General features: G+C 45.9%; 1 protein-coding gene across 2 annotated transcripts in view; it reads right to left on the reverse strand.

Moving 5' to 3' along the window:
- Window positions 1–26,707, reverse strand: part of sema6a (sema domain, transmembrane domain (TM), and cytoplasmic domain, (semaphorin) 6A) — a 55,626-nt gene that overhangs the window by 16,017 nt on the left and 12,902 nt on the right. For both annotated transcript variants that reach the window (XM_076099596.1, XM_076099595.1), the window contains exons 4-15: window positions 25,920–25,982; window positions 25,168–25,269; window positions 19,202–19,292; window positions 17,763–17,882; window positions 17,180–17,268; window positions 14,123–14,340; window positions 12,284–12,415; window positions 10,053–10,208; window positions 7,466–7,639; window positions 5,628–5,768; window positions 5,457–5,534; window positions 193–251 (exon numbers count right to left, since the gene is read on the reverse strand). In XM_076099596.1, coding sequence (XP_075955711.1) covers window positions 193–251; window positions 5,457–5,534; window positions 5,628–5,768; window positions 7,466–7,639; window positions 10,053–10,208; window positions 12,284–12,415; window positions 14,123–14,340; window positions 17,180–17,268; window positions 17,763–17,882; window positions 19,202–19,292; window positions 25,168–25,269; window positions 25,920–25,982 — 1,423 coding nt within the window. The remainder of the gene's footprint in view (window positions 1–192; window positions 252–5,456; window positions 5,535–5,627; window positions 5,769–7,465; window positions 7,640–10,052; window positions 10,209–12,283; window positions 12,416–14,122; window positions 14,341–17,179; window positions 17,269–17,762; window positions 17,883–19,201; window positions 19,293–25,167; window positions 25,270–25,919; window positions 25,983–26,707) is intronic.

The following is a 26,707-nucleotide window of genomic DNA, read 5'->3' on the forward strand; positions in this document are numbered from 1 at the left end:
GATGGAAGAGGCTGAAAGAGAGGATTGTGAGGGCGGAACAGACGGGGGGAGAACAAGGTGACAGCAGCGAAGAAGGAAAACGCAGGGCCGAGAGAAGAGGGAGACTGAGTTAACAGAGAAGAGAGGAGTGGTGGTGGTGGTGGGGGGTGTAGAATAGAGGAGGAAAGATAAGAGTGAAGAGTGCCTGCTTACTTTGGCAGTCTCCCAGGCCATCTGTGTTACCATGCTCCACGTCCTGCTCAAAGGCTGATCTGCGGGGAACAGAGACATCATGGTCAGCGGCGGAAAACAGGCCAGGCCATGCAGGCTCGCCACACCTAAACAAAGTAACCGAGCTATAGGAAAGCTCACTACCACACAGCGTACCCTATGTGCTTGCACACAGTGTGGGCTGCAGAAAGCCCTGCACTGGAACAGAATCAAAGAACACCTTGCAGGTGCCCTGGAGTCCTAAAATCAGCGGTTATGAGGAATGCTGGCAGGCTTGTAAATCCATAGCTGGCACAAGACTCATTGCCAGAAGTGACGATATAAATAGATTTATGTTTAATTTGACTGTAAGAAGAACTGTCATCTTATGTTGTGTGGTCCTAAAGAAATGGTTCAACGTTTCGGGAAACATGCTCATTCACGTTCTTGCTTGGAGTTAGATGAGATTGATACCATTTATGTGTCGGTGTGATAAATATGAAGCTACCGCCAGCAGCCGGTTAGCTTAGCTTAGCACAAAGACTGGAGACAGCTACCTGGCTCAGTTCAAAGGTGACGCAATCTACCTAGAGCACCTCTGAAGATCACTAATCAACACATCTTATTTTGTTTGTTGAACCCGTACAAAAACCAAAAAGTGTAAAAAGGAATTATGTGCTGGACTATTACCTGACTCTGAGCAGTTGCCGGGCAACCAGCAGAGACTCAAACAAGGTCCTAGCCAAGAAATCTCTTTCACAAAGAAAACCCGTAAATAGAAACAAACGAGATATAAGGTATTCATTTGTTGCGCTGCTCGGCAGATTTAGGAGAGAGCCAGGCTAGCTGTTCTCCCATGTTTCCAGTCTTTATGCTAAACTAAGCTAATCTGCTGCTGGCTCCAGCAGACATGTACTGTACAGACATGAAAGTGGTATTGATCTTGGTAAGAAAGAACTCCTGCTCTAAATAAAAAAAAATATGGTGAAAATGTACAGAGAACTTTCATATGCTTTCTCCTGTTTCTCAACAGCTGCCGTTATCTGGGTTCAGTGGAGATATGAGGCTGTAGTCCCAATCACATGGGCGAAGAGCAGGGCAGCGAGGGGGAACCATGCTTGGGGGGGCCATCATATGACACGGAGGGAGAGAAAGAGCGGGCAGAGCGGGAGTTTTTTGGAGATGTTATTTTCTGATGCAATCTGCACGGAGACCTGTTTTCTTCCTGAAAGACCACCAAGCAGGCAGTAAGGAGATCTGTGAAACAGAGCGGACCAACTGTCAACCAGGATCACAGTCACGCATGACAGCTTTTCACAGTCCTCCTCCGCCCCCCCGCCTCCCCCTTGCTAGTCCTTCTCCTCCTGCCAGTCCACCGGCCTCTCATCTTCCTCACCCTCCACTGGTCACAATTATAGCATGAAGAAGAATGATTTTTCCAAAACAGCATCACCCGCCCCTTATCCCCCGATCAGACTTGAGAGCGTGAACCTGACAACAAGGACATGGAGAGTTTAGGAGGAAAATACAATTGAATTGCTGCTGTTCTGTTCTCAAACCCTTCATGTATATTCATGTTTACTATTCATCTCTCCCTCCAGTTTCACAGAACCTTAATTGGGACGGAGATGGTACATTTAAGCCAGAGCAGACGCAGAGTTGCACAATTAGACCTGTCTGAGCACAAATGCCGTCCAAGCACTCCTGGTAGCTGCCGGATCTTCCTCGTGCCACCCTTCCATGAAATGTTGTTTGGCCTCTTTGACAAAACCAAAACACTGGCAACCTCGCGGTCATGGTTTCCATGTTTTTTTAATAACGTTAAAGACTCTGGCGAGACATTGTTGAGATGAAGACACAAGGTTTTAAATCCCATCGGTCTCGAGATGAATTAACAATGAATAGTCGCACGACAGATGCGGGGGTCTGAGCCCTACTTGGCGCACGTGAAAGTGAGTGAACTATAGTATGAACTTAAAGGGTTCACGTCCCGTTGCGGCTGCATGATAGCAACAGAGGTGCATTGTGTTCGGATGTGACTCTACAGACGGTTCAGCTCAGGGTTAAGGCCCCGCTGCAACCGCATGATGCATGTTTTAATCAGATTCAAACTGCACTGTACATAAGTGGAGGCGGCCGAGGGACGCATTTTATATCATCTTGCATCCGATGTGATTATTATGTGAGACATGTGGTTGCACTGAGGGGACAAAATGCCGGTCAGGAATAATATCATTCATTATTCATATCAGAAGTGAATGAGCGACGAGGGACCTAATACACTGTACAGAGTAACACTGTTACACTGTAGTGTAAAGAATGCGTAATGCTTCATCAAAGCCGCCCATTCATTTTGATTCAAGAAAGAACACTCGCAGTGAACTCAGACTTTACTCATCAGGGCTTCAGCAGGTTATGAGTCGGTATGAGTGTGCAGATTTAATCAGTGTAAGAGACCCCGGCCCTGATCTAGAGCACGGTCAGGGCCGGTGGCTGAGACAATGGCTTCAATAATGAACGTGATTTTTAATATGCTGAACTGTTGTCTGTGAAACACACTCGTACACCTAGTTTACATAATGACAACCACACATAATTATATGCGATAATATGCAAAAGGAAGGTGTGGGGGGGGGGGGACTGGGAACCATATTGCAGGAGACCAGAGTGTGAGCTGTATATGAGCAGTAAGTATGAGAGGCATAACTCCACATGAGAACGCTGGCACACTCACGCCGAGGCCAGATGGAAGAAGAGAAGAGGGGAGGCGTGCAGGAGGGAAAGAATATGTCAGAGGAAAGATAGAAGAAGAAGAAGAAGAAGAAGAAGAAGAAGAAGGATGGATAAAATAGACACACGGACAGGGACGTGCAGGTAAGAAAGGCTGCTGGTTAGGCAGACAAATAGAGGAACATGTAAGGAAACGGGAAGGGGTGCTGATTTTAATGAGGAAAAGAAAAAGTGAGGCTGAAGTAGAAGAAAGGTGAGTCTCTGTTTCTGTGAGCAAACCTTGGTATTTAGCACCAAAATGCCTCTGAGTTCCCTCCCTTGTTTTATCCCTCCTGTGCAGCCTGGCAAATGAATAGCTCACCACGGACCAACAGATCCTACCGGGCCTAATCCCCCCCCACCCCACCCCCACCCTCTCTCACTTAGAAATATTGTACAGTAAAGGAGGGAGGTCATTCGCCCTTTTAATGCCTCTGTCGGCTTTAGCTCCAAAGTGGAAACTCAATCAGTCCGCTGCAGCTTTACGGAATAATAATAGGATAGCTCTCCGTGTGTGTTTTTTTGAGGACAAGTTTTGTGTGTACTTGTGCCTTTGGCATATTGGCGTGCCAGACCAATCATTTTGCGGAAGGGAGGGGGGGATCAAATTCATTCAAAGTCAAATAGCCACTGGAGCACTGGTCCTTTTGTTATGACTTCATCAGTAAAATGTTTTTCCCCACCACAAAACTCTATATGCTGTTTCTTCAGAAAGCGTAATCTGCTTCGGTGTCATAACTACAGCCACAAATTATAGTTACCGCGACCATCGAGCTTTCCCAAACCCGGCGTACCCAACCCCGAGCCTGGGGCAAACAACACTTTCCTTCCATTCATCCTTCCAATAGCGCTTTCAGCTGAAGGAAATTGCACTTACACACCATAAAATTAGAAAGATCACAGACATGACAAATCGAGAGAGGAATGCCACCGGGCGTGACAGAGAAGGTGGGGTACTGTTTTATAAAAGTTGTTTGCAAAACACATATGTCAGGCTTTTTACAAAATCTCCAGCATCAGTAATTGACCCTTCCCTAAGCCCACTGCTGCTACTCCAACAAGCTGTCAGAGCTACCATGGAGCCCACACTGTCACTAACCGCACTCCCTGAATAAAAGTGATCTAATTTTTGGAAAGTCAATTTCAGAGAGAAGCAGACATCTCCATTATGGGTTTGAAGGATATATCCAGGATATCAAACTGATTTAGCAGCGATAAGAGGTTAAAAAGATAGAAGTCAAAGCCTTCAGATCTCAGTGTAAAAGTGAACCACCGCATCACCTGACCGATCGAGACAGAAGGAACAACACTTACTTTCCTGTAAAGCCGGGAAGGTCTTTATTCACTGTTGCAATCATTAAGCATGTGTGGACATTCAGAATACTTTCACTAGCTAGCGTAGCATAAAAGTGCTAACGCTAGTTAATGGTGTGCTAGCACAACGTTTAACCATGACTAGCTCCAAATCCACAAAAGAAAAACAGCCTGAAAATGAAGGAAATCTGAAACCAGTGCATGAGAGTCAATGGAGCAGAGCTGAATAGAGCCGGCTGATGCTACGCTATGATTGGCCAGTCTGTGCTTGACTTAGTGAGGGGTCGATTACTTTTCTGAGTTGTTGTCACGAATTCCCCTTCATATTAGTTTGTTTTCATCCTGTCTGCTTATTTTACTAACTCTCCTGTCATTTCAGATCCTACCATTCACACCCGATCATCTCTCATTCCCCTCACCTGGTCCTCCACACCCATCTCACCTGCAGCCCATTCCCTCATTAGCCCTCACTATTTAGGTCCCCTCACTTGCACTTGTTCCCTGCCAGATTGTCTTGTGTGTTTTTGCCAAGTTCTCCAGCGTACCTTTATATTGTTCATGATCTGCCTGTTCCGACCCTGTCTGCCTGTTTTCGACCTTGGATTTTTGCCTGCCCCTTATTGGATTTGTTCGCCTGTTTTGACTGACCTCCCGGTTTTGACCCTGCCTGAACTCTAGTAAAAGAACTGAACTTGTATCTTGTCTCCGAGTTGTGCTTTTGGGTTCTAGTATCTGTAATCCTTACAGTTGTAGCTATGTAACCAATGCAATGTTTTACTGTATTGTAACTGTAAAGGACGATCACCATGACCGCAGGGAGGGACAACAGTGACTTTAGAAGTGACATAAACTAAAACTGACTTAATTCTACAGATGTCGAAGTAATTACAGGAGACACAGAGTAGAAGTATTTTGTCTATACTGTAAAATCCCATGTGAACATTCTCTCATAATGAAATACTCAATGTTCCTAAATATAGAAGCAATAGAGTCTCCTTGGCAAATAAAACAACACTACAGCTTAATGATGAGGCTTAGTTTTAATTACTGCAACTTTGTTTTTGTAAATGAAAACAAATCATTCAGCTCATTTAATTAATTATTCACACCTGTGCTTTGTGAACGTGTCTCTGTCCATTAAAAAGAGCTGATACAGTGAATGCATTAACTAACATGTTACTTACTTTGTGTTACCAACCACCTGTTTGCAGGCTCCTTCTGACACCCAACCACAGTACGGGTCTCTGGCGGCTATACAAGACCTAGGTGAGACACGCACACACAATCAGCCCCTCATCATATTGTAAACTGGAGTTTGTTGACAGAACGCTTTCATGTGCAAACATCAAACTCACTTCTTGCATCTCCCGTGTCTTTCACAGCGAGACAGCGGCACCTTAACCACACAGGAGGTGAAAGCGACCCACAAAGCGTGACTCTTGCTGTCGATCTGCATGCCGACAATGCGCTTGTCCTCCACGCCGTCTATGCTGCACCTAGGAGACGGAGGAGAGGATGGAACATGGGTTATTCTTCAACTGTCTGGTTATTTAGAGACAAAGTATTGTTAAAAAAAATAAAATAAAAAATAAGCACGGAGAGATGTGAGAGGCCATAGAATGAGATTTAACAGTTAATTTAAAGAGATAAAAAAAAGAGAAGAAGATTAAGATGTGGCAGAAAGACAAACCGCGAGGTCAGGGAGAACAGAGATAAAGCTGGACTCCAGAACACGGGGGTCAGCAACAGAGTAGGAGATAAAGAGAGATAAAGAAAGGGGTGATACCGATTCAACAGATAAACAGACAGATGGGCACAGTGAGCAGTCAGCAATAACACTGCACTTAACTGTAAAACCCACTAACACAACCCCTCCTCCTCCCCACTCTACCATTCCTCCATCCCTGCCGGTCTTCTTTTGTCTGCTCGCCCCCTTAGGAGCACACACTCTAATCCCTCTGGGCGTGTCGAGCTTTCCATCCCTTCTCTCCATCCACTCCCTCTCTCCATCCCGCCATCCAGCTCCTGGGATTTAATCTCCCCTTCGCCATGCTCTCGTCCCGCATTAACGCTCTCAATTAGAGCTTTTGAGTCCATCTACAATGGGTAATGCACGACAATCGGGCCAGGCAGGCAGACGGGCAAAGTCACTTACTGTATATGCGACTAAAGCCAGATGGCTGGTGGCTGACGCTCGGCCCCGGCTACACAGACAGAAGAGGAGACACGGGAAGGAGGCAGGAAAGGAGACACAGCTGCGGGAGAGGAGAGAGGGCAGGACCTGCCCTTTATCCCCTCCATACGGCTCGTCACATGGCCGCAGCATGTCAGGTAACAAACAGTGGTAACCTTGAAAGCCCTCCCGTCAAGTCCTCGCTCTCCTTCCCCTCTTCTCCTTCTCCTCGGCTGTCTAACACAATAACGGATCCTCCGCTGTGCTTCTTTCAATCTCTCTTCTCCCGGGCCTCTCTCCTCTGCTCTTTTCTGCCCTCCTCCGCTTGTGCCGCCACTCGTTCACCCTTCATCCATTACCCCTCAACTAAATATTTGCTTTGGCAAGGGTCACGCTGCGCCTGATTTTTCCCTTATTCGCTTCTACCTCAAGTACACGACAATGCTTAACTCGCTCACCCCAGCGGGCCCAGCTTGCACGCGCTCCTCAACTAGCTTGCCGTCCGTGTGCATGCACCAACAGCAGTGTAACATTTTAGCAAGAGATTCGAGGCTGGCTCTGAAGACAAACACAGACCTCGGTATGTGTGTGTGTGCGTGTATGTGTGTGTGCTTGTTTCTTTTAATCAGCCAAACGTTTTGGAGGAGCTGGGCTCCGCTGAGGTCGGGAACCACAGCGCTGCGTTATCCAGGGCCTTAGGGTCTACGTCTTTAATTTAGTCGCTGTGGTCGGGCAGAGTGTAACCTGATAAAACTCTTTTAAATGATAGAGTAACCATCTGGCTGGCTGGCCTCACTACATAGCCTGGGTCGGGGGAGCTGACTGGTACTGATGGAGCTGGTGGGTTGGCGGCTTTGGCCGAGTCTCGAGATGGTTGGAAACAAAATCACACACTCTAAAACACACACATATGCAATAGCCGGCCTTCCTTTGTTTGTAGCAACAGTATCCATGTGTTCCCTCTATTTATATCCACACGCACACACACACGCACACACACGTAGACCCAGGGCGACGTACTTGTCCGGGTTGTAGACGTTGAGCTCCTCCAGAAACACGCTGTCGTTCAGGAAGCCGCTGTCCATGTTGGCCAGGAACTTGACGATGATGCCTTTCTCAGATCCCAGGAAGACCACCGTCTGGTTCCTATGGGGGCCCGCTTCATTGTCCACCACGATGCGTGTCAGACGATACCTGGGAGAAGCAACACCAAGCAGTCAGTTGATGAAGAACACCAGCCGGGATTGAATGTTCATGTTTAAAACTGTTCTTTCTTCTGAACCACATTCAACATTAAATTTGCATTCTTAAAAATAAAACATACTTGCGACTAAAAGAAAAATTAATAAAAACACCTAAAAATATGCCCAAATAAATATATATATAATCAATCAATCAATTGATCTGCCTTCCGTCATTCACGACAGGTGTCTGAAAGAGAATAAGGAGCAGCGGGAGATTACACAGCCTTAATAATCTTATTAATTGATTTTTGTTTCAACAGAAACTCAATCACGATGCCATAGGGCATGTCAGGTCGTTCCTAACAGCCACAGTTGTGAGCTCTACTTTGTGACAGCTGGTGATCAGAACCAGGTGGATAAAAACTCAATTTAAATTTCATCATTCTTAAAAAAATTAAATAAATAACATACCAAGCAGATTCAAGTTAGCAAATTAGACGCCAGTCAGCGTATTCTGGATCGGAGACCTGTTGCGCTCGTGGCTGTTATTTGTGATCAGATAACAAGAACAGGTTTCAAGAAACACCTCTTGAGGCTATTTCCTTTTTACCATTGATTTTATTGCATCCCAGATGCCGGTATCTATCCCTCAACTATAGTTTCTAGTGTCTGCACACAAGTGTGTTTCATGCAAATGCACGTGTTGGTGATGTTTCTAACTGAAGGAGATGGGATTTAAAGATTAAAGATGAGAGCTTATCGGGAAATCTAGGAAGGTTCACTTTCACCCTCATTAACTGTTTACTGACTGTTGTCTTTGTGAAAAGGTCCAGAACTTGTTTTTGGATGCGATGAGTGTAAATTTAACCTCACTGCAGAGTGCAGTTTACACCATGAGCCCATTAAAACAACACAGCACAACCTCTTATCCCTTCTACCCTTTGGATTTTTCTTGAAATATCCCTTAAAACGCTCCGTGGGACACCAGCCTCATCTAATCAAAAAATAACAGCAATCTGAAGGTCTGTTGTGGTCTGGATCTATTCAAGCTGAACAGAAGCTCCAAGGACTGTGTCAATGGGATTTGATCCCAGCGAAATAATACAATCTCAAGGACTAAGACATTCACCGTCACTCCTATTCATGATAATAAAAATCTCAAGAGTGCCCCCCCCGTCCAGTTGATTCACTGTGCCCAGCCAGCTGAGGCCTCCACCGCAGCAACAGCAAGTCTCAGGACAGACAAGCTTTTTTAAAAATTTGCAGCGAGAGCTCGTGCCGGATATTGGGGTGTCCTCTCCAGGGCGTAACAAGGTTTAAAACCATTTTACTGATTTTGTTTCCAGTTGACTTCCGCTCAAGAATGGTATTACAGTACGTAGAGACCGTGACAGATAAACATCGTAAAAAGGCCTCACTCCTCTTCATGATGCTTCTTGAGCTTACATAAGGCTTTTAACTCCTGCCTCTGACTGGCACGCGAGGCTCTGCTCGCCGCGGTGTCATCGCAAATCAAAATGAAATGGTCCGACTGCTGATTACGTAAAGACTGATACAATGTGTTAATCATAATACGGTTGTATGATTCGGCGCACTAATGAACAGCGAGAGTTATAGGGGATAACCTTGATGAAAGCCGCTCGTATTCTGCCTACCGCCAGCTCGGTATGTAGGTCAGACCTCAGCGGTGGTACGATGCAAATCATTTGTAAAAACCTGTGAAGAATTCTTCATGTAGCCCGTTTTTTAAAGTGATGCTGCTGCCGCTGAGGCCTGTCAAGGGCCTGGCAAGCAATCCTGACCTTAAATCTTAAGCAGCTGCGATTCAGAAGCAGGACCAAATTAAAAGCTAGAATTCAGTTTTTTTTATTTTTACTTTTCACCAAATGCTGTCAGCAGAGTTCCGCCTTGCCGATGGGATTGGGGTGCGCTGTCGTATCCCCCCCCCCCCCCCCCCCCCCCCCAAGAGGCTGGCTGAAATGTCTCTGGGTAGTGTAGCTGTAAAAGCCAGACAGACCTTTATGATCAAACGGCATCAGCCACAGTGCACACTGGCTTTTGGGGAAATGGGCCCAACTCCAGAAACTCCGTAGAAAAATCAACCACAGACAAAATAACTTTTTACTCCAGTATTCTCTCTTTGACAGATCCTCAGAGGATTCAAACAGGCAATTTGCGAGATCATCCTCTTAATAAGGGCTTAGAATGGACTTGAAACTAAAACACCAACATCTATGAGAACTCAAATTGTTTACTCTGTCATCACCACACGGCCACTCTGGGAGAGAGATAGTAAAGTGTAGATCAGAGTTTCCTCTGCTGCAGAGAAAATAGGTCAGCGGCTGGTGTGTGTTGTGCCACTGTGTTTTAATGAGAGTAATTCTTGTCCTGGGGCTGAAGCCTTTGGAGTGTGTGATACTTACCGGACCATAGTCTTGAGGAACCAGGGCCTGTTGGCGATGGAGGGCACTGCCTCGTCCATCAGTGGATGCATCTTGATGAAGTTGAGCGTGTCGTCAGGGAACTCATTGGATACCTTGTACTTCTCCATGGATGGGGTGCCGGCGCAGTTGCCAGGCCTACGGAGGGAGAGGAGGAAGAGGAGGGGGGATGAAGAGAAGGGATGAAGAAAAAAATAAGTAAAAAACCCTTCGATGGTGCTGCCATTGGCCGTATATTTCTTCCTCTTCCCAGGCTGCGCTATCTATTTTGCAATTGCACCGTCGCCGCATCCCGTGCTCAGCGCCGACCAAGACGGTTGTGAAATACCACAGCGGAATGCTAATGTTTTGAGCCAGACCTTCCTTTAGCGTTAAATTGACTCTTTTGATTGAGCAATTCTTCACGGCCAGAGTTCCAATAGCTGACAGAAAGTTCTACTTCCATAAATTCAAAGGAGAGCACAGCCATAAATGACTAAACTCGCAAGCCGAGAGGCTTTGGTCAAGGCAAAGGTGAGGACACAACATGTCTTTTTTTCCCCTGGACTCGCAGTAAAGCACCGAGACGTTCTATCTATCTGATCCTTTTACAGGGAGTTGGTGAGCTGCTTGTAAAGAAGAAGCAGCTTTTGATAGCATATCCCCTTTGTAGGCATCTCACCTCCGAGAGCTTGTAAAACCCCTTTACTGCGTGGTCTTTGATACCCTGCCAGACCACGTAATATTAGCCAGCTGGCCCCTGAACGTCTGACACTGTCAACATGTCAAGGACCAAACCCAAAATATATATGCATGCGTGTGTGTGTGTGTACTCAAGAGAAATGCATTTCTTCGTCTGCCAATGAAATTATTTTTTTTTTTAAGTAGTGGTGTGTAGACACGAGTATAAAGGGAATCCAGTAATAAAGAAAAATCCTTCAGCCGTTCTGTGCATTCCTATATCTCTATCATGTCTATGGAGGGGAAAGGACAGCATTTCAAAGAAACATTTTGTTTTAATATAGTTTTTTATAAAATGCAATCCTGCAAGAGGAAGCGGAGTAATTTAACTATTCGAGGTGAACTCCTCAAACAAACAAAGCGATGAGTTCAAGCCAGCTGATGCTAATGTTAAATTATCCTCAGAAATTAATATTTTGTTGAATGAAGGGAAAGCAGAACAATTTTGTCACTGTAAAAAAAAGAAATGGCAGTAGGCCTACTATGAGATCTTCTTTGCTGCAGCTACATTTATGTCAACAGACATATGGTGAGCCGAACGGAAGCAGACATCTCTTAAATACGGAAAAAAATCTGTAAATGATTCAGCATGAGGGTGTAACACATGGGAGAGCAGTCTGCTGTGGGGCCGGACCTAGGTGGCATTGTCACAACTCTCCGTCTGTTTGCCTGCAGATAAAAAGGACCGGACGCACAAGCAGATGAGAGATGAAATTCATCGCATCAATCGCCGCGGGAACAACAACTTCGGCGACATTATCGCATCCACGCGACGTCTGACCTTGTTGAACATAAACAGGTAATTAAATGTGCACTCACAGAGAGTACAGCTCGCGCTCTCTTTTGGTGGGGAACCGCCTCCTCAGCCATATGGGAACACACACACACACACACACACACACACACACACACACACACACACACACACACACGGGGTAGCAACAATTATCGTGGCCCGGATCTTTGTAGTAAATCAGTTTTTTTTCTAATGGAGGATAGAAGAGCAGCTCTTAGCGCGCTAATTAGCAAGCAATAGATGGGAGATTGATCAGGCTGGTGCATTTGTGGAATTAGCCAGCCATCTGTAAAATGATCTCATGCTTCATTTGTTGATACCGAGCCCTTCTTTGATGCAGCTGCGTGTGGGGGAGAGGTGAGGTAATGGGATGTGGGGGGGGGGGGGGTGCAACTGTGAAGAAAGAGGTGGTATCTGTGTGCATACAGTGCGCCACGGTGTGACACAGGATGTGTAATCCCTTAGTGAAAAAGGGGACGTATTGATAAGTGACGCAACACGAGCTAAAAATGCGGCGATATTAACACGTCGTGATTCAACAAGTCTTATGCAATGACAAGGCGGACCATACATCTCGCCAGTAGCGAGAAGGAAGAGAGGAAGAGAGAGAGAGAGACACTGTGTGACTTATGCATGTGCAAATCCTGTGTGTGCGTTTGTGTTCACGTGTGCTGTGGTTAATTAACTGCTGCTGTACCTTGGCTTGGGAACCTTGTCTTCAGGAAAAGGCGTCCAGGTGGAGTCTTGGGATTTCTGCTCTTTGAAACGCCCTGTGAACGTGTTGGCCACCTCCGCCATGTCATAGGCGCACACCGCCGAGCCTGGAATACTGCCATGACACACACACACACACACACACACACACACACACACACACAGACAAAAGCTCACGTAAACGGTCCTCTCATCTGAACATATCAAAGAAACACCTGGCCAAGTTTGGACTATCACCAAGTGACAGAAACGAGGATTTGCAACCCGTCTCTCAGAGGGGTTAAATCCCTCGAGGACGGCTCGTTATAGCTGTTGTTTGTTCACGCCGGGTGATATGGTCAAGTTTGCCGTGATAAGTAAAAGTTCTTTATCCTCACTTCCCTCACTCATTCACAAAGCAATGCAGTTTTTTTCCATTTCTTTTAAAAGCATTGATTCATGGTGCTAATTATAGTAGAAGTTATTCCTATTGATTGCAGTGTCAAGGCCATTACATCAGTGCATACACTGTAGTGTTGTTGCATAGTCTGTGAGCTACAGTGTCTCTGCCTGCCGAGCCTCATGAGGACACACATTCCCTAACCCGTCCCTCCTAGACTGGGTTTCCCCAAAAGCCTCGAGGCATCAGAGTTCATCACAAGTCCAGTGTTGGGCAAGAACTCCAGACAACAGATTATCTTTTTTATTGCCTCTCATTTCAGGGGGGAAAAAGCACCCGTCTTGTGTTAGCAGCGGAGCCGTCGGCTTCTTTCCATCCGAGTGGAATCAACGCATAACAGACTGCTGACTCACTTCTCTACATTTTTCGTGCATCTGCTCTCATAAATTAGAATTGGAACTAGGGGATTGTTTATTCTTTTAAAATAGAAATCTCTCACAGCTGGCTGCATTTTTTTCTGGCTGTTGCATTGTGGGTTAAACTCATGGAGACATCGGGGAGACGGAGTACACAAGGGTGGTATTATAGAGAGTAAGGTCAGAGAGTTGTTAATTCTTGGCTTAGCTGCTATATGACAGTAATTGAAAGTTGGACAGTCACGTGTCTGTTTGCATCGGGCTGCTGCCGAGGCGGATGGATGGTGAGCGAGCCGTCCTGTGAGCGAGTGACACACAGACGATGTGACGACACAAACCCCTGAGCGTCGCCCCCCAGTTCTGAATGTGCTCCCTCTAATTTCAGCCCCTGACTATGAAATGGAAAATTAATGCCAGGATCAAAACTGCCGCTTATAGCAATTTTCAGAGGCGGTGCTTCATTGGGTTTTGATGTCCATTAACCATGCTCAATTGCATCGTCACAAGCAATTGTCTTATCGGCTAAATAGCAGCCATAAAATGGAAAAAATTACAATATGTGCGAGCTATCAGCCGAGTTGTGGATTTGTGGTAATTTTCAATTTAGATAACAACTCCCCCTGCCTATGAATATGAAAGCAGCTCTGCATGTGGACTTTGAAAAGGGAGAAATAAGATGAAACACCTGCAATGCAAAAAAAGAGCAGCACAACTGTCTGGACAGGACATGTAAATGTTGACCCGGCGGTCTCAGGAATTACTTGTTGGCATGATGCACAGCATGGGCCACACGCTACTAATAAAGGTCAGACTGTCATAATGTTGATGAATTGAGGGCATTTTTAAAAGGCCCTTCAAAGCAGGAAAGATGATCGTGCTAATAAATGGAAAGTGCAAAACAGTTGATGACAACGCGTGAACTCGTGTGAGACCAGAGTAAATGAGGATAGCCGAATAAAACAACCTCAACGAATCACTTCCATCTGTTGCTTCCCTCAAATCTGGTATAAAGGTTCCTCGTGGGTACCTGTTGTAAGGTGTGGAGAAGGTCGCCATCACTACGTCCCTCCCGTTGACGTGGATGACGTCTGTCACGGCCTGCAGGATGTTGAAGTAGAAGTGGGAGTCTCCGGGGATGGAGCAGTTCAGGCGAGACTTGAGAAACGAGGTCCACTGCTTCTCCAGGACGCGGGGCGAGCCGCCTCGGTCGATCTTACAGACCCTGGCCACCCGAGGAAACACCACCTGACGGAGACACACACACACACACAGCTGTGCTCAACACCAACCGACGTTGCGAGATTCACTTGAGGTAATTTTGTTATTTTATTTCGCTTAGCAACAAAAGTAAAACATAAGAAAAATGGAGAAAGTTCCCCTTTAAGGGCCAGGAGTTGGTTGAACAAAACTGTAACCAAAGAATACATTTCATCTTTTTGGATATACAATATTAAATAGGAAGCTGGTCCTCTTCACGGAGTCTGTCGTGCACTAGCTCTAGAGAGAGAACCTTTTGCATTTTTTGAAGTAAAAACCACTGTAATTCCCCCACACGCGTGTGAAACTGCGGCAACGTGAGTTGTGCCAGTGCAAAACCGTGGTACCGCCAATCACTGTTGCTCCTAAAGTAGCATTGCTATGGTAAAGACGGCGTCTGAGCAAGCCGAACGGCGTTACCACGGTTCTGAATATGGAGCAGTGAGCAGAGAGGTATTCAGTCGGTTCAAAAACATTTCCATGACAACTGGCCAAGCTCCTAATGGAGATCACTGATATGACCAAAAGCTCAATAACAGCCAATAAAAGGATTTGGTGGTGAGATTGTTTTCTCAACTGCTGTTTTTAAAGTCAAGAATGAACTTTGAACATCAGAGGATACGAAACGTTTTCGTTTGGTTCCCGGCAGAACACACTACAGGCCCTTTTTGGTCGTTTGAATGATAGAAATCCTTGGGAGACACCGCAGTGTGTTAATCCAACATTTCATCACTTTACAGCAAGTTAAAGACACAGAAGAGTACATTTGTGTGTTTGATATGCTGTTAAAGAGTCAGCACCTGGCAACAGAAAATGTAAAGTACACGGCTTCAAATAGGAGCCGGCGCTGTAATTACATCTCTGCCGTAAGATCACACAGTCAGTATTGTAATTAGTTGTTGTCACACTATACTTAACAGCAATAAATCTAACTCTGACCTGAAATAGTGCCCTAGAGTAAACAGTGTGAATGGGAGCGAACATGCATTTAAACCAGATCTCTACACACACACACACACAGGCGACTGCAGACAACCACACATACACACGCTCACCCATGCGTGCATTACGACTGATGCAAGAGCGCATGCAGAAAAAGCACAGAAAACACACACACACTCTCACAAGTGCCTACATGGGTCTGTTCACTGTGACATTACAGAGCTTTTAGAATTACAGAAAACGTTTTACACAGATCAGGGGAGCCTGTCGAGTTGAATGTGGAATTACGTTACACTGTATACCAGGGATGTCACGAAGTTTAGTTGTCGATACCACCTGCATTAAAAACTAAAACAGTAGATCCCATGTACTTCAACATACTCCTTTAGTACTGTTTGTGTACTAGTTTTTGTAGAGGTAAAACAGCCCATAATCAACTCTCTAATATCTATTTTATATGGTTACATCAATCGTTAGAAGTTTCTCGCCAAAAATCGCATTTTACAAGATTACATTTGAACACATCATGACAGCGTTATAATTTGCCTTCGCCCAATTCAAATGTTTAGTGACTGGTGCCTGAATGCATCACGATATAAATCAATGGCACTTCCCGTTAATGTTAGCTGTTTGCGGCACAGTAGCTAACGGCTAACGTTTACAACACGGATTTGCTGTTCACCATGTGGCATTATCAGGGAAAAAAACAGGGTGCGTAACCTGAACGCGTCAATGGTGAGTTTACTGCATCCCAAACACATTTTCATCAAGGCTCGTCGAGTAACGTCATATTTTCAGAATTTGCATTCGCTTGATACCGAAATATCACTTCTTGTAACATCTCGTACACCATTTCAGTTTCTCACACTTCTTCTCGCTGTGTGTTACCGGCACACATACACTCACGAACGAGCACAGAACAAATACCTCAGCCAAGGCTTGTTAATTCACTCGTGTAACGAAATATTTATTCCAGATAGCAATTTAACAATCCAACATTAAAACTAAAGTGAACACAAACCCGCCACAGCAGATTGATCAATTTGCCATAAAGCTCACATTGTCAGGCAAGGCCAATCTACTTTGTAATAATGAAGAGATATCATTCAGTGGATGTTAAATTGCTCTCTGCACCATCAGCTCTACCACCACATGCATAATTATACTGACATTGCTTTTCAAAACACCCAGCAGATTGAGAGGCCTGATCTGTATTCATGCCCTGTATAACACATGGCTGTCACTTCTGGCGGCGAATCCATTATTTCTCTGTTTCTCGTTACCTCTGCTCCGTTCCCGTCCCCTCTCTTTCTCACCCTCTCTTGTGTGTTCCCTTTAATTTATTCTGAAGAATACATATCAAGTGATTCATTTCCATTACGGATTATCTCATACCTGGTATCCAATTAAACTCGTTCAGGGCAGGGTCCAAAACTGAATTGAGAAGATTAATAGAAAAATGTCTGACTGCTACTGTAACACCTGAGGAAAGTCTGCTTCTTTTTCAACCTTTCCGTCTCGTTTCTCAGAAACACTTGGGTGAAATTCCTCTTGGGGAAACGTCCAGACAATAGGTCAAACGGGAGCGTTGCTGGAGGGACGCAGACGTGCAATTCAAGCGGTATATTTAGACTTCAAAATGGGATCTCCAGACGTCCACGCATTTTTGTTTTTGGATCTATTTTAGGTCCTGCATCCTGCCCAGCGTTTATCTGTTACTGAAAAATGTTTGGCCACTTTACAGCTCCTGAAAGCTTTCTTCCAGTTATGTGATACACCCATATCCTGTTAGCTTCCTCAGGCACTTCCTCATTCTCCTGGTAAATAGGAAGTCACCTCTGATTACGGTTCAAACAATAGCGGGAGAATAGGGCAGGGTGCTTACCTTCCCCATTGTATTGTACTCCATAGCAATTTCCCGAAAGAAGAAATAGATGAAGCCCCCGTAATCGACTGCCTTGACAAAGTAGGGCTCTGCGGGAGGAGAAAAAAAAAGACGTTTTTACCGTGACAAAACAGTTCTGACACCATATTTCACAGTAAACAGCCAGAATATCTGTCATATTATACAGAAAGGCACCGACTGTGAGCCTTGAGTGCCTCAATCTATCATCCATTATATCAACGAAACAATTTGCATGCAAGGAGAGAGGGATCTCTCTATTGAGCTCTGACAGGCTGGACTTGTGCTTGTTTCTCCCCGGGGCAGAGCAATTTACTGGCTACATCAACTCTACCGGGCCAGGTTGGCAAAATGACTGCGTCAAACAGAGCATGCAGCATTAGCATAAGTGCTGCTGCTCTTCGTACCTACATTCACACACAAATCATAAATCACAAACACACGGTCGAGCACGCAAACACAAGTTGTTTTTTTTCCAGCTTGTCAAGTCGGCTTGGTGCTTTCCAGCCACATAGACTTTGTTTGTATGTGTGTGTGTGTGTGTGTGTGTGTGTCCCACGCTCACCTTTCAGCCACTTGGAGTCGTGCTTGACAGTGCGCAGAGTCGGGCTGTCTCCTAGGCTACGATAGATGACCGCATCGATCGCAAGGAAGTCTGTCACGGTGGCCGAGTACAGCTTGCCGTCTGGAGAGGGAACGCAAAGACGGCAAAAAGAGCAATAAGAGGAAAAGGTGGAGATGGAGAGGGCAGAAGAATGAAGAGAGAGCCATAAAGGAAGAGAACAAAAAAAAAAAGAAAAAGGTGAAGGGAGTATAAAGAAAAATACATAAAGCCACTCAAGAGATTCCTGCTCTCTGCGGCTGGATACACAAACACGTTACAGATGGCTCAGACCTGGAGAGTGACTGAACCACACAAAGCAAGGAGGCTCTCTGACGGACAACAAACAGGGCTGTGCACACGCTTAAGCATGTTGCACATTTGTAATTGCTTGCTCTATCGCAAACACACTTCCAAAGCTCAAACAAACACTGGAGCCCTGCGTTAACACACACACGCGCGCACAGAACGACACACTGGCGTGAGCGTACGTGCACGCCACATGCTCCACAAACACAATCCGCCACCAGCATGACCTCAGCCTGCCTCGGCTATAACCACAGTGGAAACTCAAACTACATAATTGAAAGGATGGCAGTCAGAGGAACCCTCTTGATTACTCAGTGCTTCCAGCTCCCTCCAAGCAGCTCTGCTACACATTAACTGGTCAAAGCTATAGGCGTTGTCATTCCTCCTCTGCTTTAAACAGGCGGGGGGGGGGGCTCATCAATACCGCCATAAATCAGTTCGCAGCAAAGGCGAACGGGGACCGGGATGTCTTTAGCAGCCTGCGGGTACTGGTGCCTCAGAACAATCTCACCCCAGCCAACGGAAAGCCGACTCATTCTGGTCCCATCAGCTTGCGACTTGTTTTTGAGCTCGTGCATTTCGAGAGAAAGCGAACGGGAGATGAAGAGGACGACGGCAGAAGCTAGAGAAAGCACTTTCGGTGTGTTTCTAAAAGGGTTCTACAAAGCAGAGAAATTCCTGACGCTGAGCAAACGCGGCCTCCAGTTTGTTGATTTGCTCGAGCGCATGTAACACAGATTGGCTTTCATTCTTGACATGTTGTCAGGGTATCGCCGTAAGAAAGACACCGCAGGGTCTTAGGAGCGATATTTAACACAACCGCAACTAATCCACCTGCTCAAATAGACTCAACTCTCCCATCTAGCTCAAACATGTTCCAATGTTTAATATGTGCAGATAGGATGAAATTAGGATTAATGGTTTCGCCTCATGGCAGTTAGAGTACTATCACACATACTTAATCTATTTTCACCTCACGGAAACTTGTGTGACGTTCTCTCATGTTAAGCCACAGGAAAGGACTTGCATTAGCACTTCCATTACAGATAAGTAAACTGTAAATTTGACATGATACGGATGCATTTCAATCTTACCTGCAAACAGGGCGACGTTGGCGTGCTTGCAGTCATAGGGGCAGCGTGCCATCCCACTGATCTCCTCCCCCAGAGCCTCCAGGGTGTCCAACTATAGGGTCACAAGTGAGGTGAGAGGTCAACAGCGGGTCAAGACAATGTAGCGCTGTCAAACAAAAGAACAGACTTGAAATACAACTAAGACAGGAAACGTTGGCTCCCGGTTGGAGGAACAGATCTAAATGAGAAATGGCCTCAAATGTCAAAACAATGACGATCCAAAAGCCCTTCTTCTTATCCTGCGTTAAAGTGAAGAAATGTGGTGTGTTGTGATAGAATAGTCCCCAAAAGCTGTGCCCAGCCAAGGAGAGAGTCCATCTAACTCTGACCTAAACCCAAATCCCCTGGATGCCACTTAGGTGTCGTCCTGAGAGCTGTCAAAGCCGCCCATCTGGGAGTATCGGGCAAACTGTCATGGAGGGAGATTAACAAAAAAACTGACATTTTCCACAGCAGCATGTTCCGCAGCATGGGTGGACGTGGTTTGCTTCCTCCTGCCAATCCTTTATCCCTCAACCTCTACTGGCATTAAAGAAGAGCTTTAACAACCCTCAAAGACAGATCTTTAACCCGTACGCCGCTGTGCCCTGATTTCTAAAGTTTGTGCTTTCGCTGTGAAGAGAAAATAAATGGGCAGAGAAAAAATGGGTGAGAACATGGCCCTGAGCGTGGGGAATGGGAAGAATTTTTTACTAAACCACAGTAGTTTTTAAATAGCACATCATACAGTAGTCATTATTTCAGTTTTTGCAGCCTCAACTTCGTCTTGTGCTGAGAGCTTTTCCTTCGGCAAGACTTGTTCCCTGATTTGGTACATTTCTAGTTTTAATTCTGCACCTAGACAAGGAAAAAGATGAGAGCGTAGTTTATCCAAACTTACAGCTAATTCCCTCTGAAGTCCGATTTCCATAAGCTTTTCTGAGGCCTTGTCCACTGTTTAAAAAGCACTACTCGTGTAGTCCAGGGCTCAGCGAAATGATCTCTGTCAATTGGAATTTAAACAACTTTTTTGCGCCAAGTTTGGTTACAGTGGGATTGGCAGGGCATGGCGCAGGATCAGATGTGGGTGAAAGGTCACCGATCGTCCCCCCCCATGGGTTCAGCTTGTCTTCCCCATCGCGCCTCCCTCACTCTCGCCCCGGCTAAAGATGAGACATACACACAGGAGAGGAGGGAAGGAAAGCCACACTGCGCTGGTCCAGAGGCCGAGGTCAGGGAACATCATTGAACACACTGTTTGCCTACGGAGTCATTTTTTCTTCTCCATCTCTGTTTCTATCTCTCGGACTCCACTTACTCACTTTCTCCCCTCCCTCCCCCCTCTCTCTCTTTCTCTCTCTCACTCTCGACAAAGAGGAGAGCCAAGGCTGCAAACTAACTGCTTACGCCGCCCTTTCTGGTCCCTAAACAGGTCATTTTGTTTTCTATTCCTGTCTCGGCGGAAACGGTTATCATCTGCCCACTGAAAAAGGTCACACGCACTCCGACGCAATGCCGAAAAAGCCTGCCAGAGAAATTGTTGATGCTGATTTGGCAGGGAAAATTACAAGTGACCTTTAACAACAAACACACACAACCACCAGCAGCAGCGCATTTCTCGATTTCTCATTCACTCTGTTTCTTCAGAAATTAGAGTAGGATAATATACGGAGGCACGCTGGTTTGAAGATATGTATTTTATTAGACAGGGCAGACTGTAATTATAGATTCGGTCGAGATAATCATAAGGGACGCGAGTGGCTGCAGGTTAGGTGCGTCCACTGAATCAGAGCGTCTGGGTGCGGCTTGACAACGTCAGCAGCTTCTGTGTCAGCTACCTTCACGCAAACAGTCCCCCCTCTCTGACATGCCACAAACAGTCGCGTATCTCTCACGCGCAACAGCCGCCCAACCCCTCCCACCCCCCCGTCTCCTCAGTTGATTTCACCGAGGCAGTGACCTCTGTCTGCTGGGCTCGGCCGGCTGTCACTGATCTATTCCTGCCATTTGAACAGAGGAAGACACTCCCAGCCCGGCCGCAGATACACCCACAACCCCCCGTCTCCTGTCACGTTGGCATGAGCGCATTAAAACAAAACACGGCCGAGATCACACTTTCCAGCTGTTAGCCTTGTGCAAAGCTGCATCCAATACTTAAAAAATGAGCAATAACAATCTGCCACACCGATTTACAGCATTTTAAAAAATGACCATGAAGAAATTTGATGTTTAAACGACCAGATGAAATTTTGTTTTTGTTTTTGTTACCTCGTGTACCAGGCAAACCTTATTATGCTGTGAAGTCCACTGGCTTCAAAAAGGAAAGAAGTGCTTCGGCTTTGTAGCAGCACAATTCAAAGTAATGGGGAAGGGAACCATAGCGCTGTCACACTTTGTCAGCGCTGCCTCGACAACTTGCCGTTCTGTAGGGAGCTAGCGTAGCTCCGCAAACAAATTGTACAGTAACCTTGGCTCGGGGTGCAGTGATTCCAGATGAATTAATTACTACGACGGCTCTATGGTGTTTTCCATAGGCTATATGCTAATTAATTAGACAAACACAATGTAGATCCAAAACATGCCCATCAGGAGTGTTATAATTGGTTCAGCAGCGGCTACAGCACTCGGGGTGAGGGACACGTTCTGCCTCTGTGTCTCTGTTGTTTTTACTCTTTTATGGGCTTTATTTATCATTGCTGAAGGATTTGTGAAATCTTACCGAGGACAAACTTAGTGTAGCCATTGTCCCACTTAATAACTGTTGGCTTGAATCTGTTTCCTTGTTTGTTTCATTGAAAAGTGCACATTTATTCTCTTAGGGGCAAATCTCATTTCCAAAGTTCCAGAATAATAATGGCTTTTATTAGCTGATTCATGATTTTGTCCCAATTGTTGGTGTCAGCAAGGGCAGCCGCTGACAGATTAATCATAACACGGATTGTGGCGCGTCGATCAATTTTCAGACCGGTGTCCTGCGGCTCGCAGCTGAGTTGAATCGCCGCACATTTCTTTGCATGCGATCCACATTTCCACCATCAAAAGGTCAAGTGCACAAGTTCACACCTGGGCCAGGAGCGCTTGTGTAAACCAAACAAGGACACATCTCCCTGGGAGATTAATAGTCATGGCCCATTTCTCTGCAACCAGGAAGGAGGAACCCTCCCCCCTGACCACCTTTTCCACCAGAGCCTGAAACCAGAGTGTTTGCAGCTGTTGACAGAAATATGATGTTTTTTGGCCTTTTTTTTGGTGCATTTTTGGCCTTTATTTGTAGAAATAGGGGAGAGAGAGAAGGGTGTGACATGCAACAAGGGTCCCAAGGCCAGAAGCTCCCATGTTGCTTTTTTGAACCAACACAGGAAGAACCTCTTTTATTTTACCCTTCAACATTCCAGCAAGATTGATCTTTTCAAAACCATGGGGAACAAACATTGCACGAATATGACACAAATTTGATTATTTATGGACATAATTGTCAAAACAAGTGTCCTGGCAATTATCAATGGATGACCTTTTACACAGTTTTTTATTGTCTTTCTTTGGATTGAATATCATTTCCTGTCAATCTTCTGGAAGAGCTGTAGCATAAAGAGGCATGTGCGGGTGTGTTTACGACGATATGTCCCTCCGTTTGCATTCATCACATCTCACACTTGGCACACGTGAATTTCCCCAGTCCACCAGAATCAAGTCTTCACCTGGGACCCGCTGATTCTCCGCCCCCCCACCCCAGCATCACCCGGCAACAGGCGGAGAAACCGACTCCAGTCATAGATCAGCCCAGCTGGATGGGGCGTTTATTATTACAACACAGCAAGGGAGTGACGGAGGGAGAAAGCAACAGAGGGGAAAGATGGTGGAGTGGTGGGAGCGAAGGAGGGGGGGGGGGGGGGGGGGGATCGAGGCTGGCAGGAGAGGAGGGAGAGAGAGGGAGGATGAATAGAAAAAGAGAGGGACTTGGGTGCTGTGTGGTGCCCGGGGGTGAGGATTGTGCCGTGGCTGCCAAGGTGTCTGTCTGTGTTTTTTGTTTTTTTCTGTGTGTGCATGCATGTGTAAGTTATGTTTCCATACCAGCACAAGCTGAGGGGCGGTATAATTCGATGATGAGCTAATGAGGAGAGCATGTCGGTAGGGTTTGTAAAAAATAAAGAGGTAACCGGTCAGGAAAGGTGTTGGAGGAGAAGACAGCACAGGGTTCTATCTGCCGCCCCCCCCGTCTCTCTTCCACCTCTGCTCCCCCCCCTCCTCCCTTCTCTCGCTCACCCTCGCAGCGCTGTTGATTAATGTGGGATGAGGCTGGCCCCGAAACAGAAGCTCTTTTCAGTGCTGTCACACTGGGGAGATGGAGAGGCAAACTGTGGCCAAGGTGGATTTAACCACAAACACACACACACTTTTTTTTTTTACCAGACAGAGTGGATGAGCCCAGCACGCCATCAAAGGCCTGGTATCTGCCCAGAGAGCCTGCCAGCCTGCCCGCAGTACAATGTGTCTGTGTGTGTGTGTGGGGGGGGGGGGGGGGGGGCTGATGATTTTGTAAAAATGTGTGTTTGCCTGTTTGTACAGTTGTCAGTGTTTGTATGGGTGCATGCACACTTCTGTTTGTGTCCCGTCCCCCCACACACACACACACGTGCCCAGGCATTTGAATTTCAATATCCTCCTTTGACTGCCTTTACATTTCATTTGAACTTAGTCATGGCATATTGATTCAGGTATTCCCAGACTAAAATGGCTATTTCATTCAACCAAAAATAATTACAGTGTAGTCAGTGTGTGGGTGGAATTACTTTTTAAGGGAAAGAGCAGTTGGAGGCACATTAATGACTCACTGAAATACGGGTCTAATTGGACCGAGCAAATTTGAAACACAGGAAAACATTTGAATAAACAAATAATCCTTTGATGAAATAAACCTATTTCATCAAAGATGTGTCATTTTTCACAACATGACTAAATAGTTTTCTTAACAAACATTACATTTTGAGATTGACATCACCCGTCATGTGCAGTGATTTATGTGCGGCATGCATTGACTTTTACGTTCCTAACGCTAGGTCAGCCCAGCCGCTGCAGCTTGTCTCGTGAACGAGCTAAGTTTTACTCAACGCGATGACAATGCTGCTCACTCAACATCAGATTTATGTCTGTAGGGAAGTAAAACAATCGGGACATTTTCAGTCTGAAGGCAGCCCATCTGCTTTTTATGTCTTTCCATCTGCCTCTATGCCTTCTTTTTAATGTATTTGTCCATCTGCTTCACTGTATGCCAATCATTCTTCCCCCCCCCCCCCCCATGTCTTCTTGACATCTTTATTTTTGTCCATCGAGCCAATCTTGTCGTCAACCTGCTCTCCTTCTCGACCCGAGTTCGTCAAAGTGTGTCTTCTTGGGTTTTGCTTCTCTGGAAAGGAATCTTGAAACTATTTCAGACTCGCCCCGCACGAATGCGGGCTATTTACGGGGGGGGGGGGGGGGTCGGATTTCAGGCCGGTGCCTTCAGTGAGTGTGTATGCAAGACGGCGCTCCAGGTAGTTAGGTTTCTCCGCTTCTAAATAGAGCGTGTCAAAGTACACCTGGAGATAAAGACATAGGAGGAGGGCCTGCTGAGTTGTGAAAGTCATCCATCTATGTCCATCTCTTCATCGCTCCACCACCCACCCCCCCCTAACCTTCTAAACTCCTGCATGCTTGGGGTTGCATGTGAAAAATATCTGTGTGACAGAGGGAAGAATGAAAAGAGAGGCAGAGGAGAACAAGAGAGGAGTTTTAAGAGACTACATGCACACATGTGTAACGAAGGCCTGCCTTTGGGTTCTCAAAAGGGAAAAGAGCACCACAGAGCTGTTCTTACAAGTGTGTGTGTGTCTGTGTGTGTGTGTGTGTGTGTGTGTGTGTGTGTGTGTGTGTGTGTGTGTGTGTGTGTGTGCGTGTGTGTGTGCGCGTACCTTGTAGGTCCGACAGGAGGGGTTGAAAGCATTTGTCCCACACACAAACAAGGTGTCGTCATTTTGCTGCAGGAGGACTTTGATGAAATTGTGACACTCATCCTTCGGGGGGGCACAGGCCGGGAGGGACGGAAAGAGACATAAGTCATGAGACTCCAGCGTCTTTTATAAGAGACACTTTCACGCTAAAAGCTACATTTTTGTTTTTTTTTAAACAAGGGCCTCTTTCTTTCTTTCCTTCTTTTGAAGTACAGCATGCGGTGCTCCACGGGCAAGTGGGAGGCATGGGAAACAAACATCAAGCGCGTAATCATGAAATGTAACGTTTGTAATGTACATATGAAATGTAATGAAATATTTATTCATTTTCACAGTTTTGTTAGAACGTACGGCAACTCCAAAGAAAACACAATTGCACTGCTATTTGATTTGAAGATTGTCGTTGATATAAATGTAATATGAGCTGCAGGGAGTGTGTTATTAAACCTCCATGTCTGTTAATGTGTGTGTGGGTGTGTGTGTGTGTGTCTGTGTGTGCGTGTGAGAGAGAAACAGAGAGACTGTGAGAAATGACGTCTGTTACAGCTTCTCTGTATTGTATAATGTGTGATTTTCTCTAGAAGAGCTTTGTGAAGGAATAGGGTGACATCTGTTCTATAAATGAAGTTGGGGAGAAAGCACAGAGGTTGAAGTGTCCGTATGTTTAAGTGTGTGTGTGTGTGTGTGTGTGTGTGTGTGTGTGTTTTCTCTACCTTGTGCTTCCCTTTCATTCTGCAAGTGTCCACATCTGCTTGTCTGGACTTCCATGTCATTTTCTGAAGAAAGAAAAAATAAGGTAGTCGAAAAAAAGATGAAGAAAACAAAAAAACAGAAGGCACCACAGAGCTCAATAACCAATCCATACTGGGATCAATAATCATCATCTGAGATTCTCCGTCATTGATCCCCCTAATGAGGCACCTGCTCTGAGGTGAACTTTGTTCTAAGCGCTGACTGGAGATTAGTTTACCTCCTTGAACTTCTAATTCGCTAACAGGGGAAGAGGAAATACGATACTGACCCCGGATCAGAGCCGAGTCTGTCCAAGGACAGATCCCGCCTCGGAGCTCATTTCTGTGGATTGATAGGCTGGCCATCCCTGTGCACACACTAGCACACACACACACACACACAGACACACACACACACACACACACACAGACACACACACACACACACACACAGACACACACACACTGCCTTGGCCTGCAGGTCAGCGCTAGTCAATACCTGCCAGTCCACTACAAACACAGAAATATACACGGTCTCTTTCATTGTCACACACACTTATCAGTCAGTGCTAAGTTATATCTGGCAACCCCTCCTCCCCCCACCCCCACTCCCGTGTCGCATGAGGGTTATAGCCGATCTGGCGGCTCAGGCCGCCGCTGTCGTACAACATGTTTGGAGCTCGGCCACTGATTAAAGACCCCTCAGTCATCAATCAATCTACGCGTCTCCCATTGGCCTTTCATCTGCAGCCCGCTCTCATTAAGACCCA

Source organism: Anarhichas minor, unplaced genomic scaffold, assembly GCF_050575085.1.
Source record: "Anarhichas minor isolate MPS153535 unplaced genomic scaffold, ASM5057508v1 ptg000025l, whole genome shotgun sequence".
Lineage (NCBI taxonomy): Eukaryota > Metazoa > Chordata > Actinopteri > Perciformes > Anarhichadidae > Anarhichas > Anarhichas minor.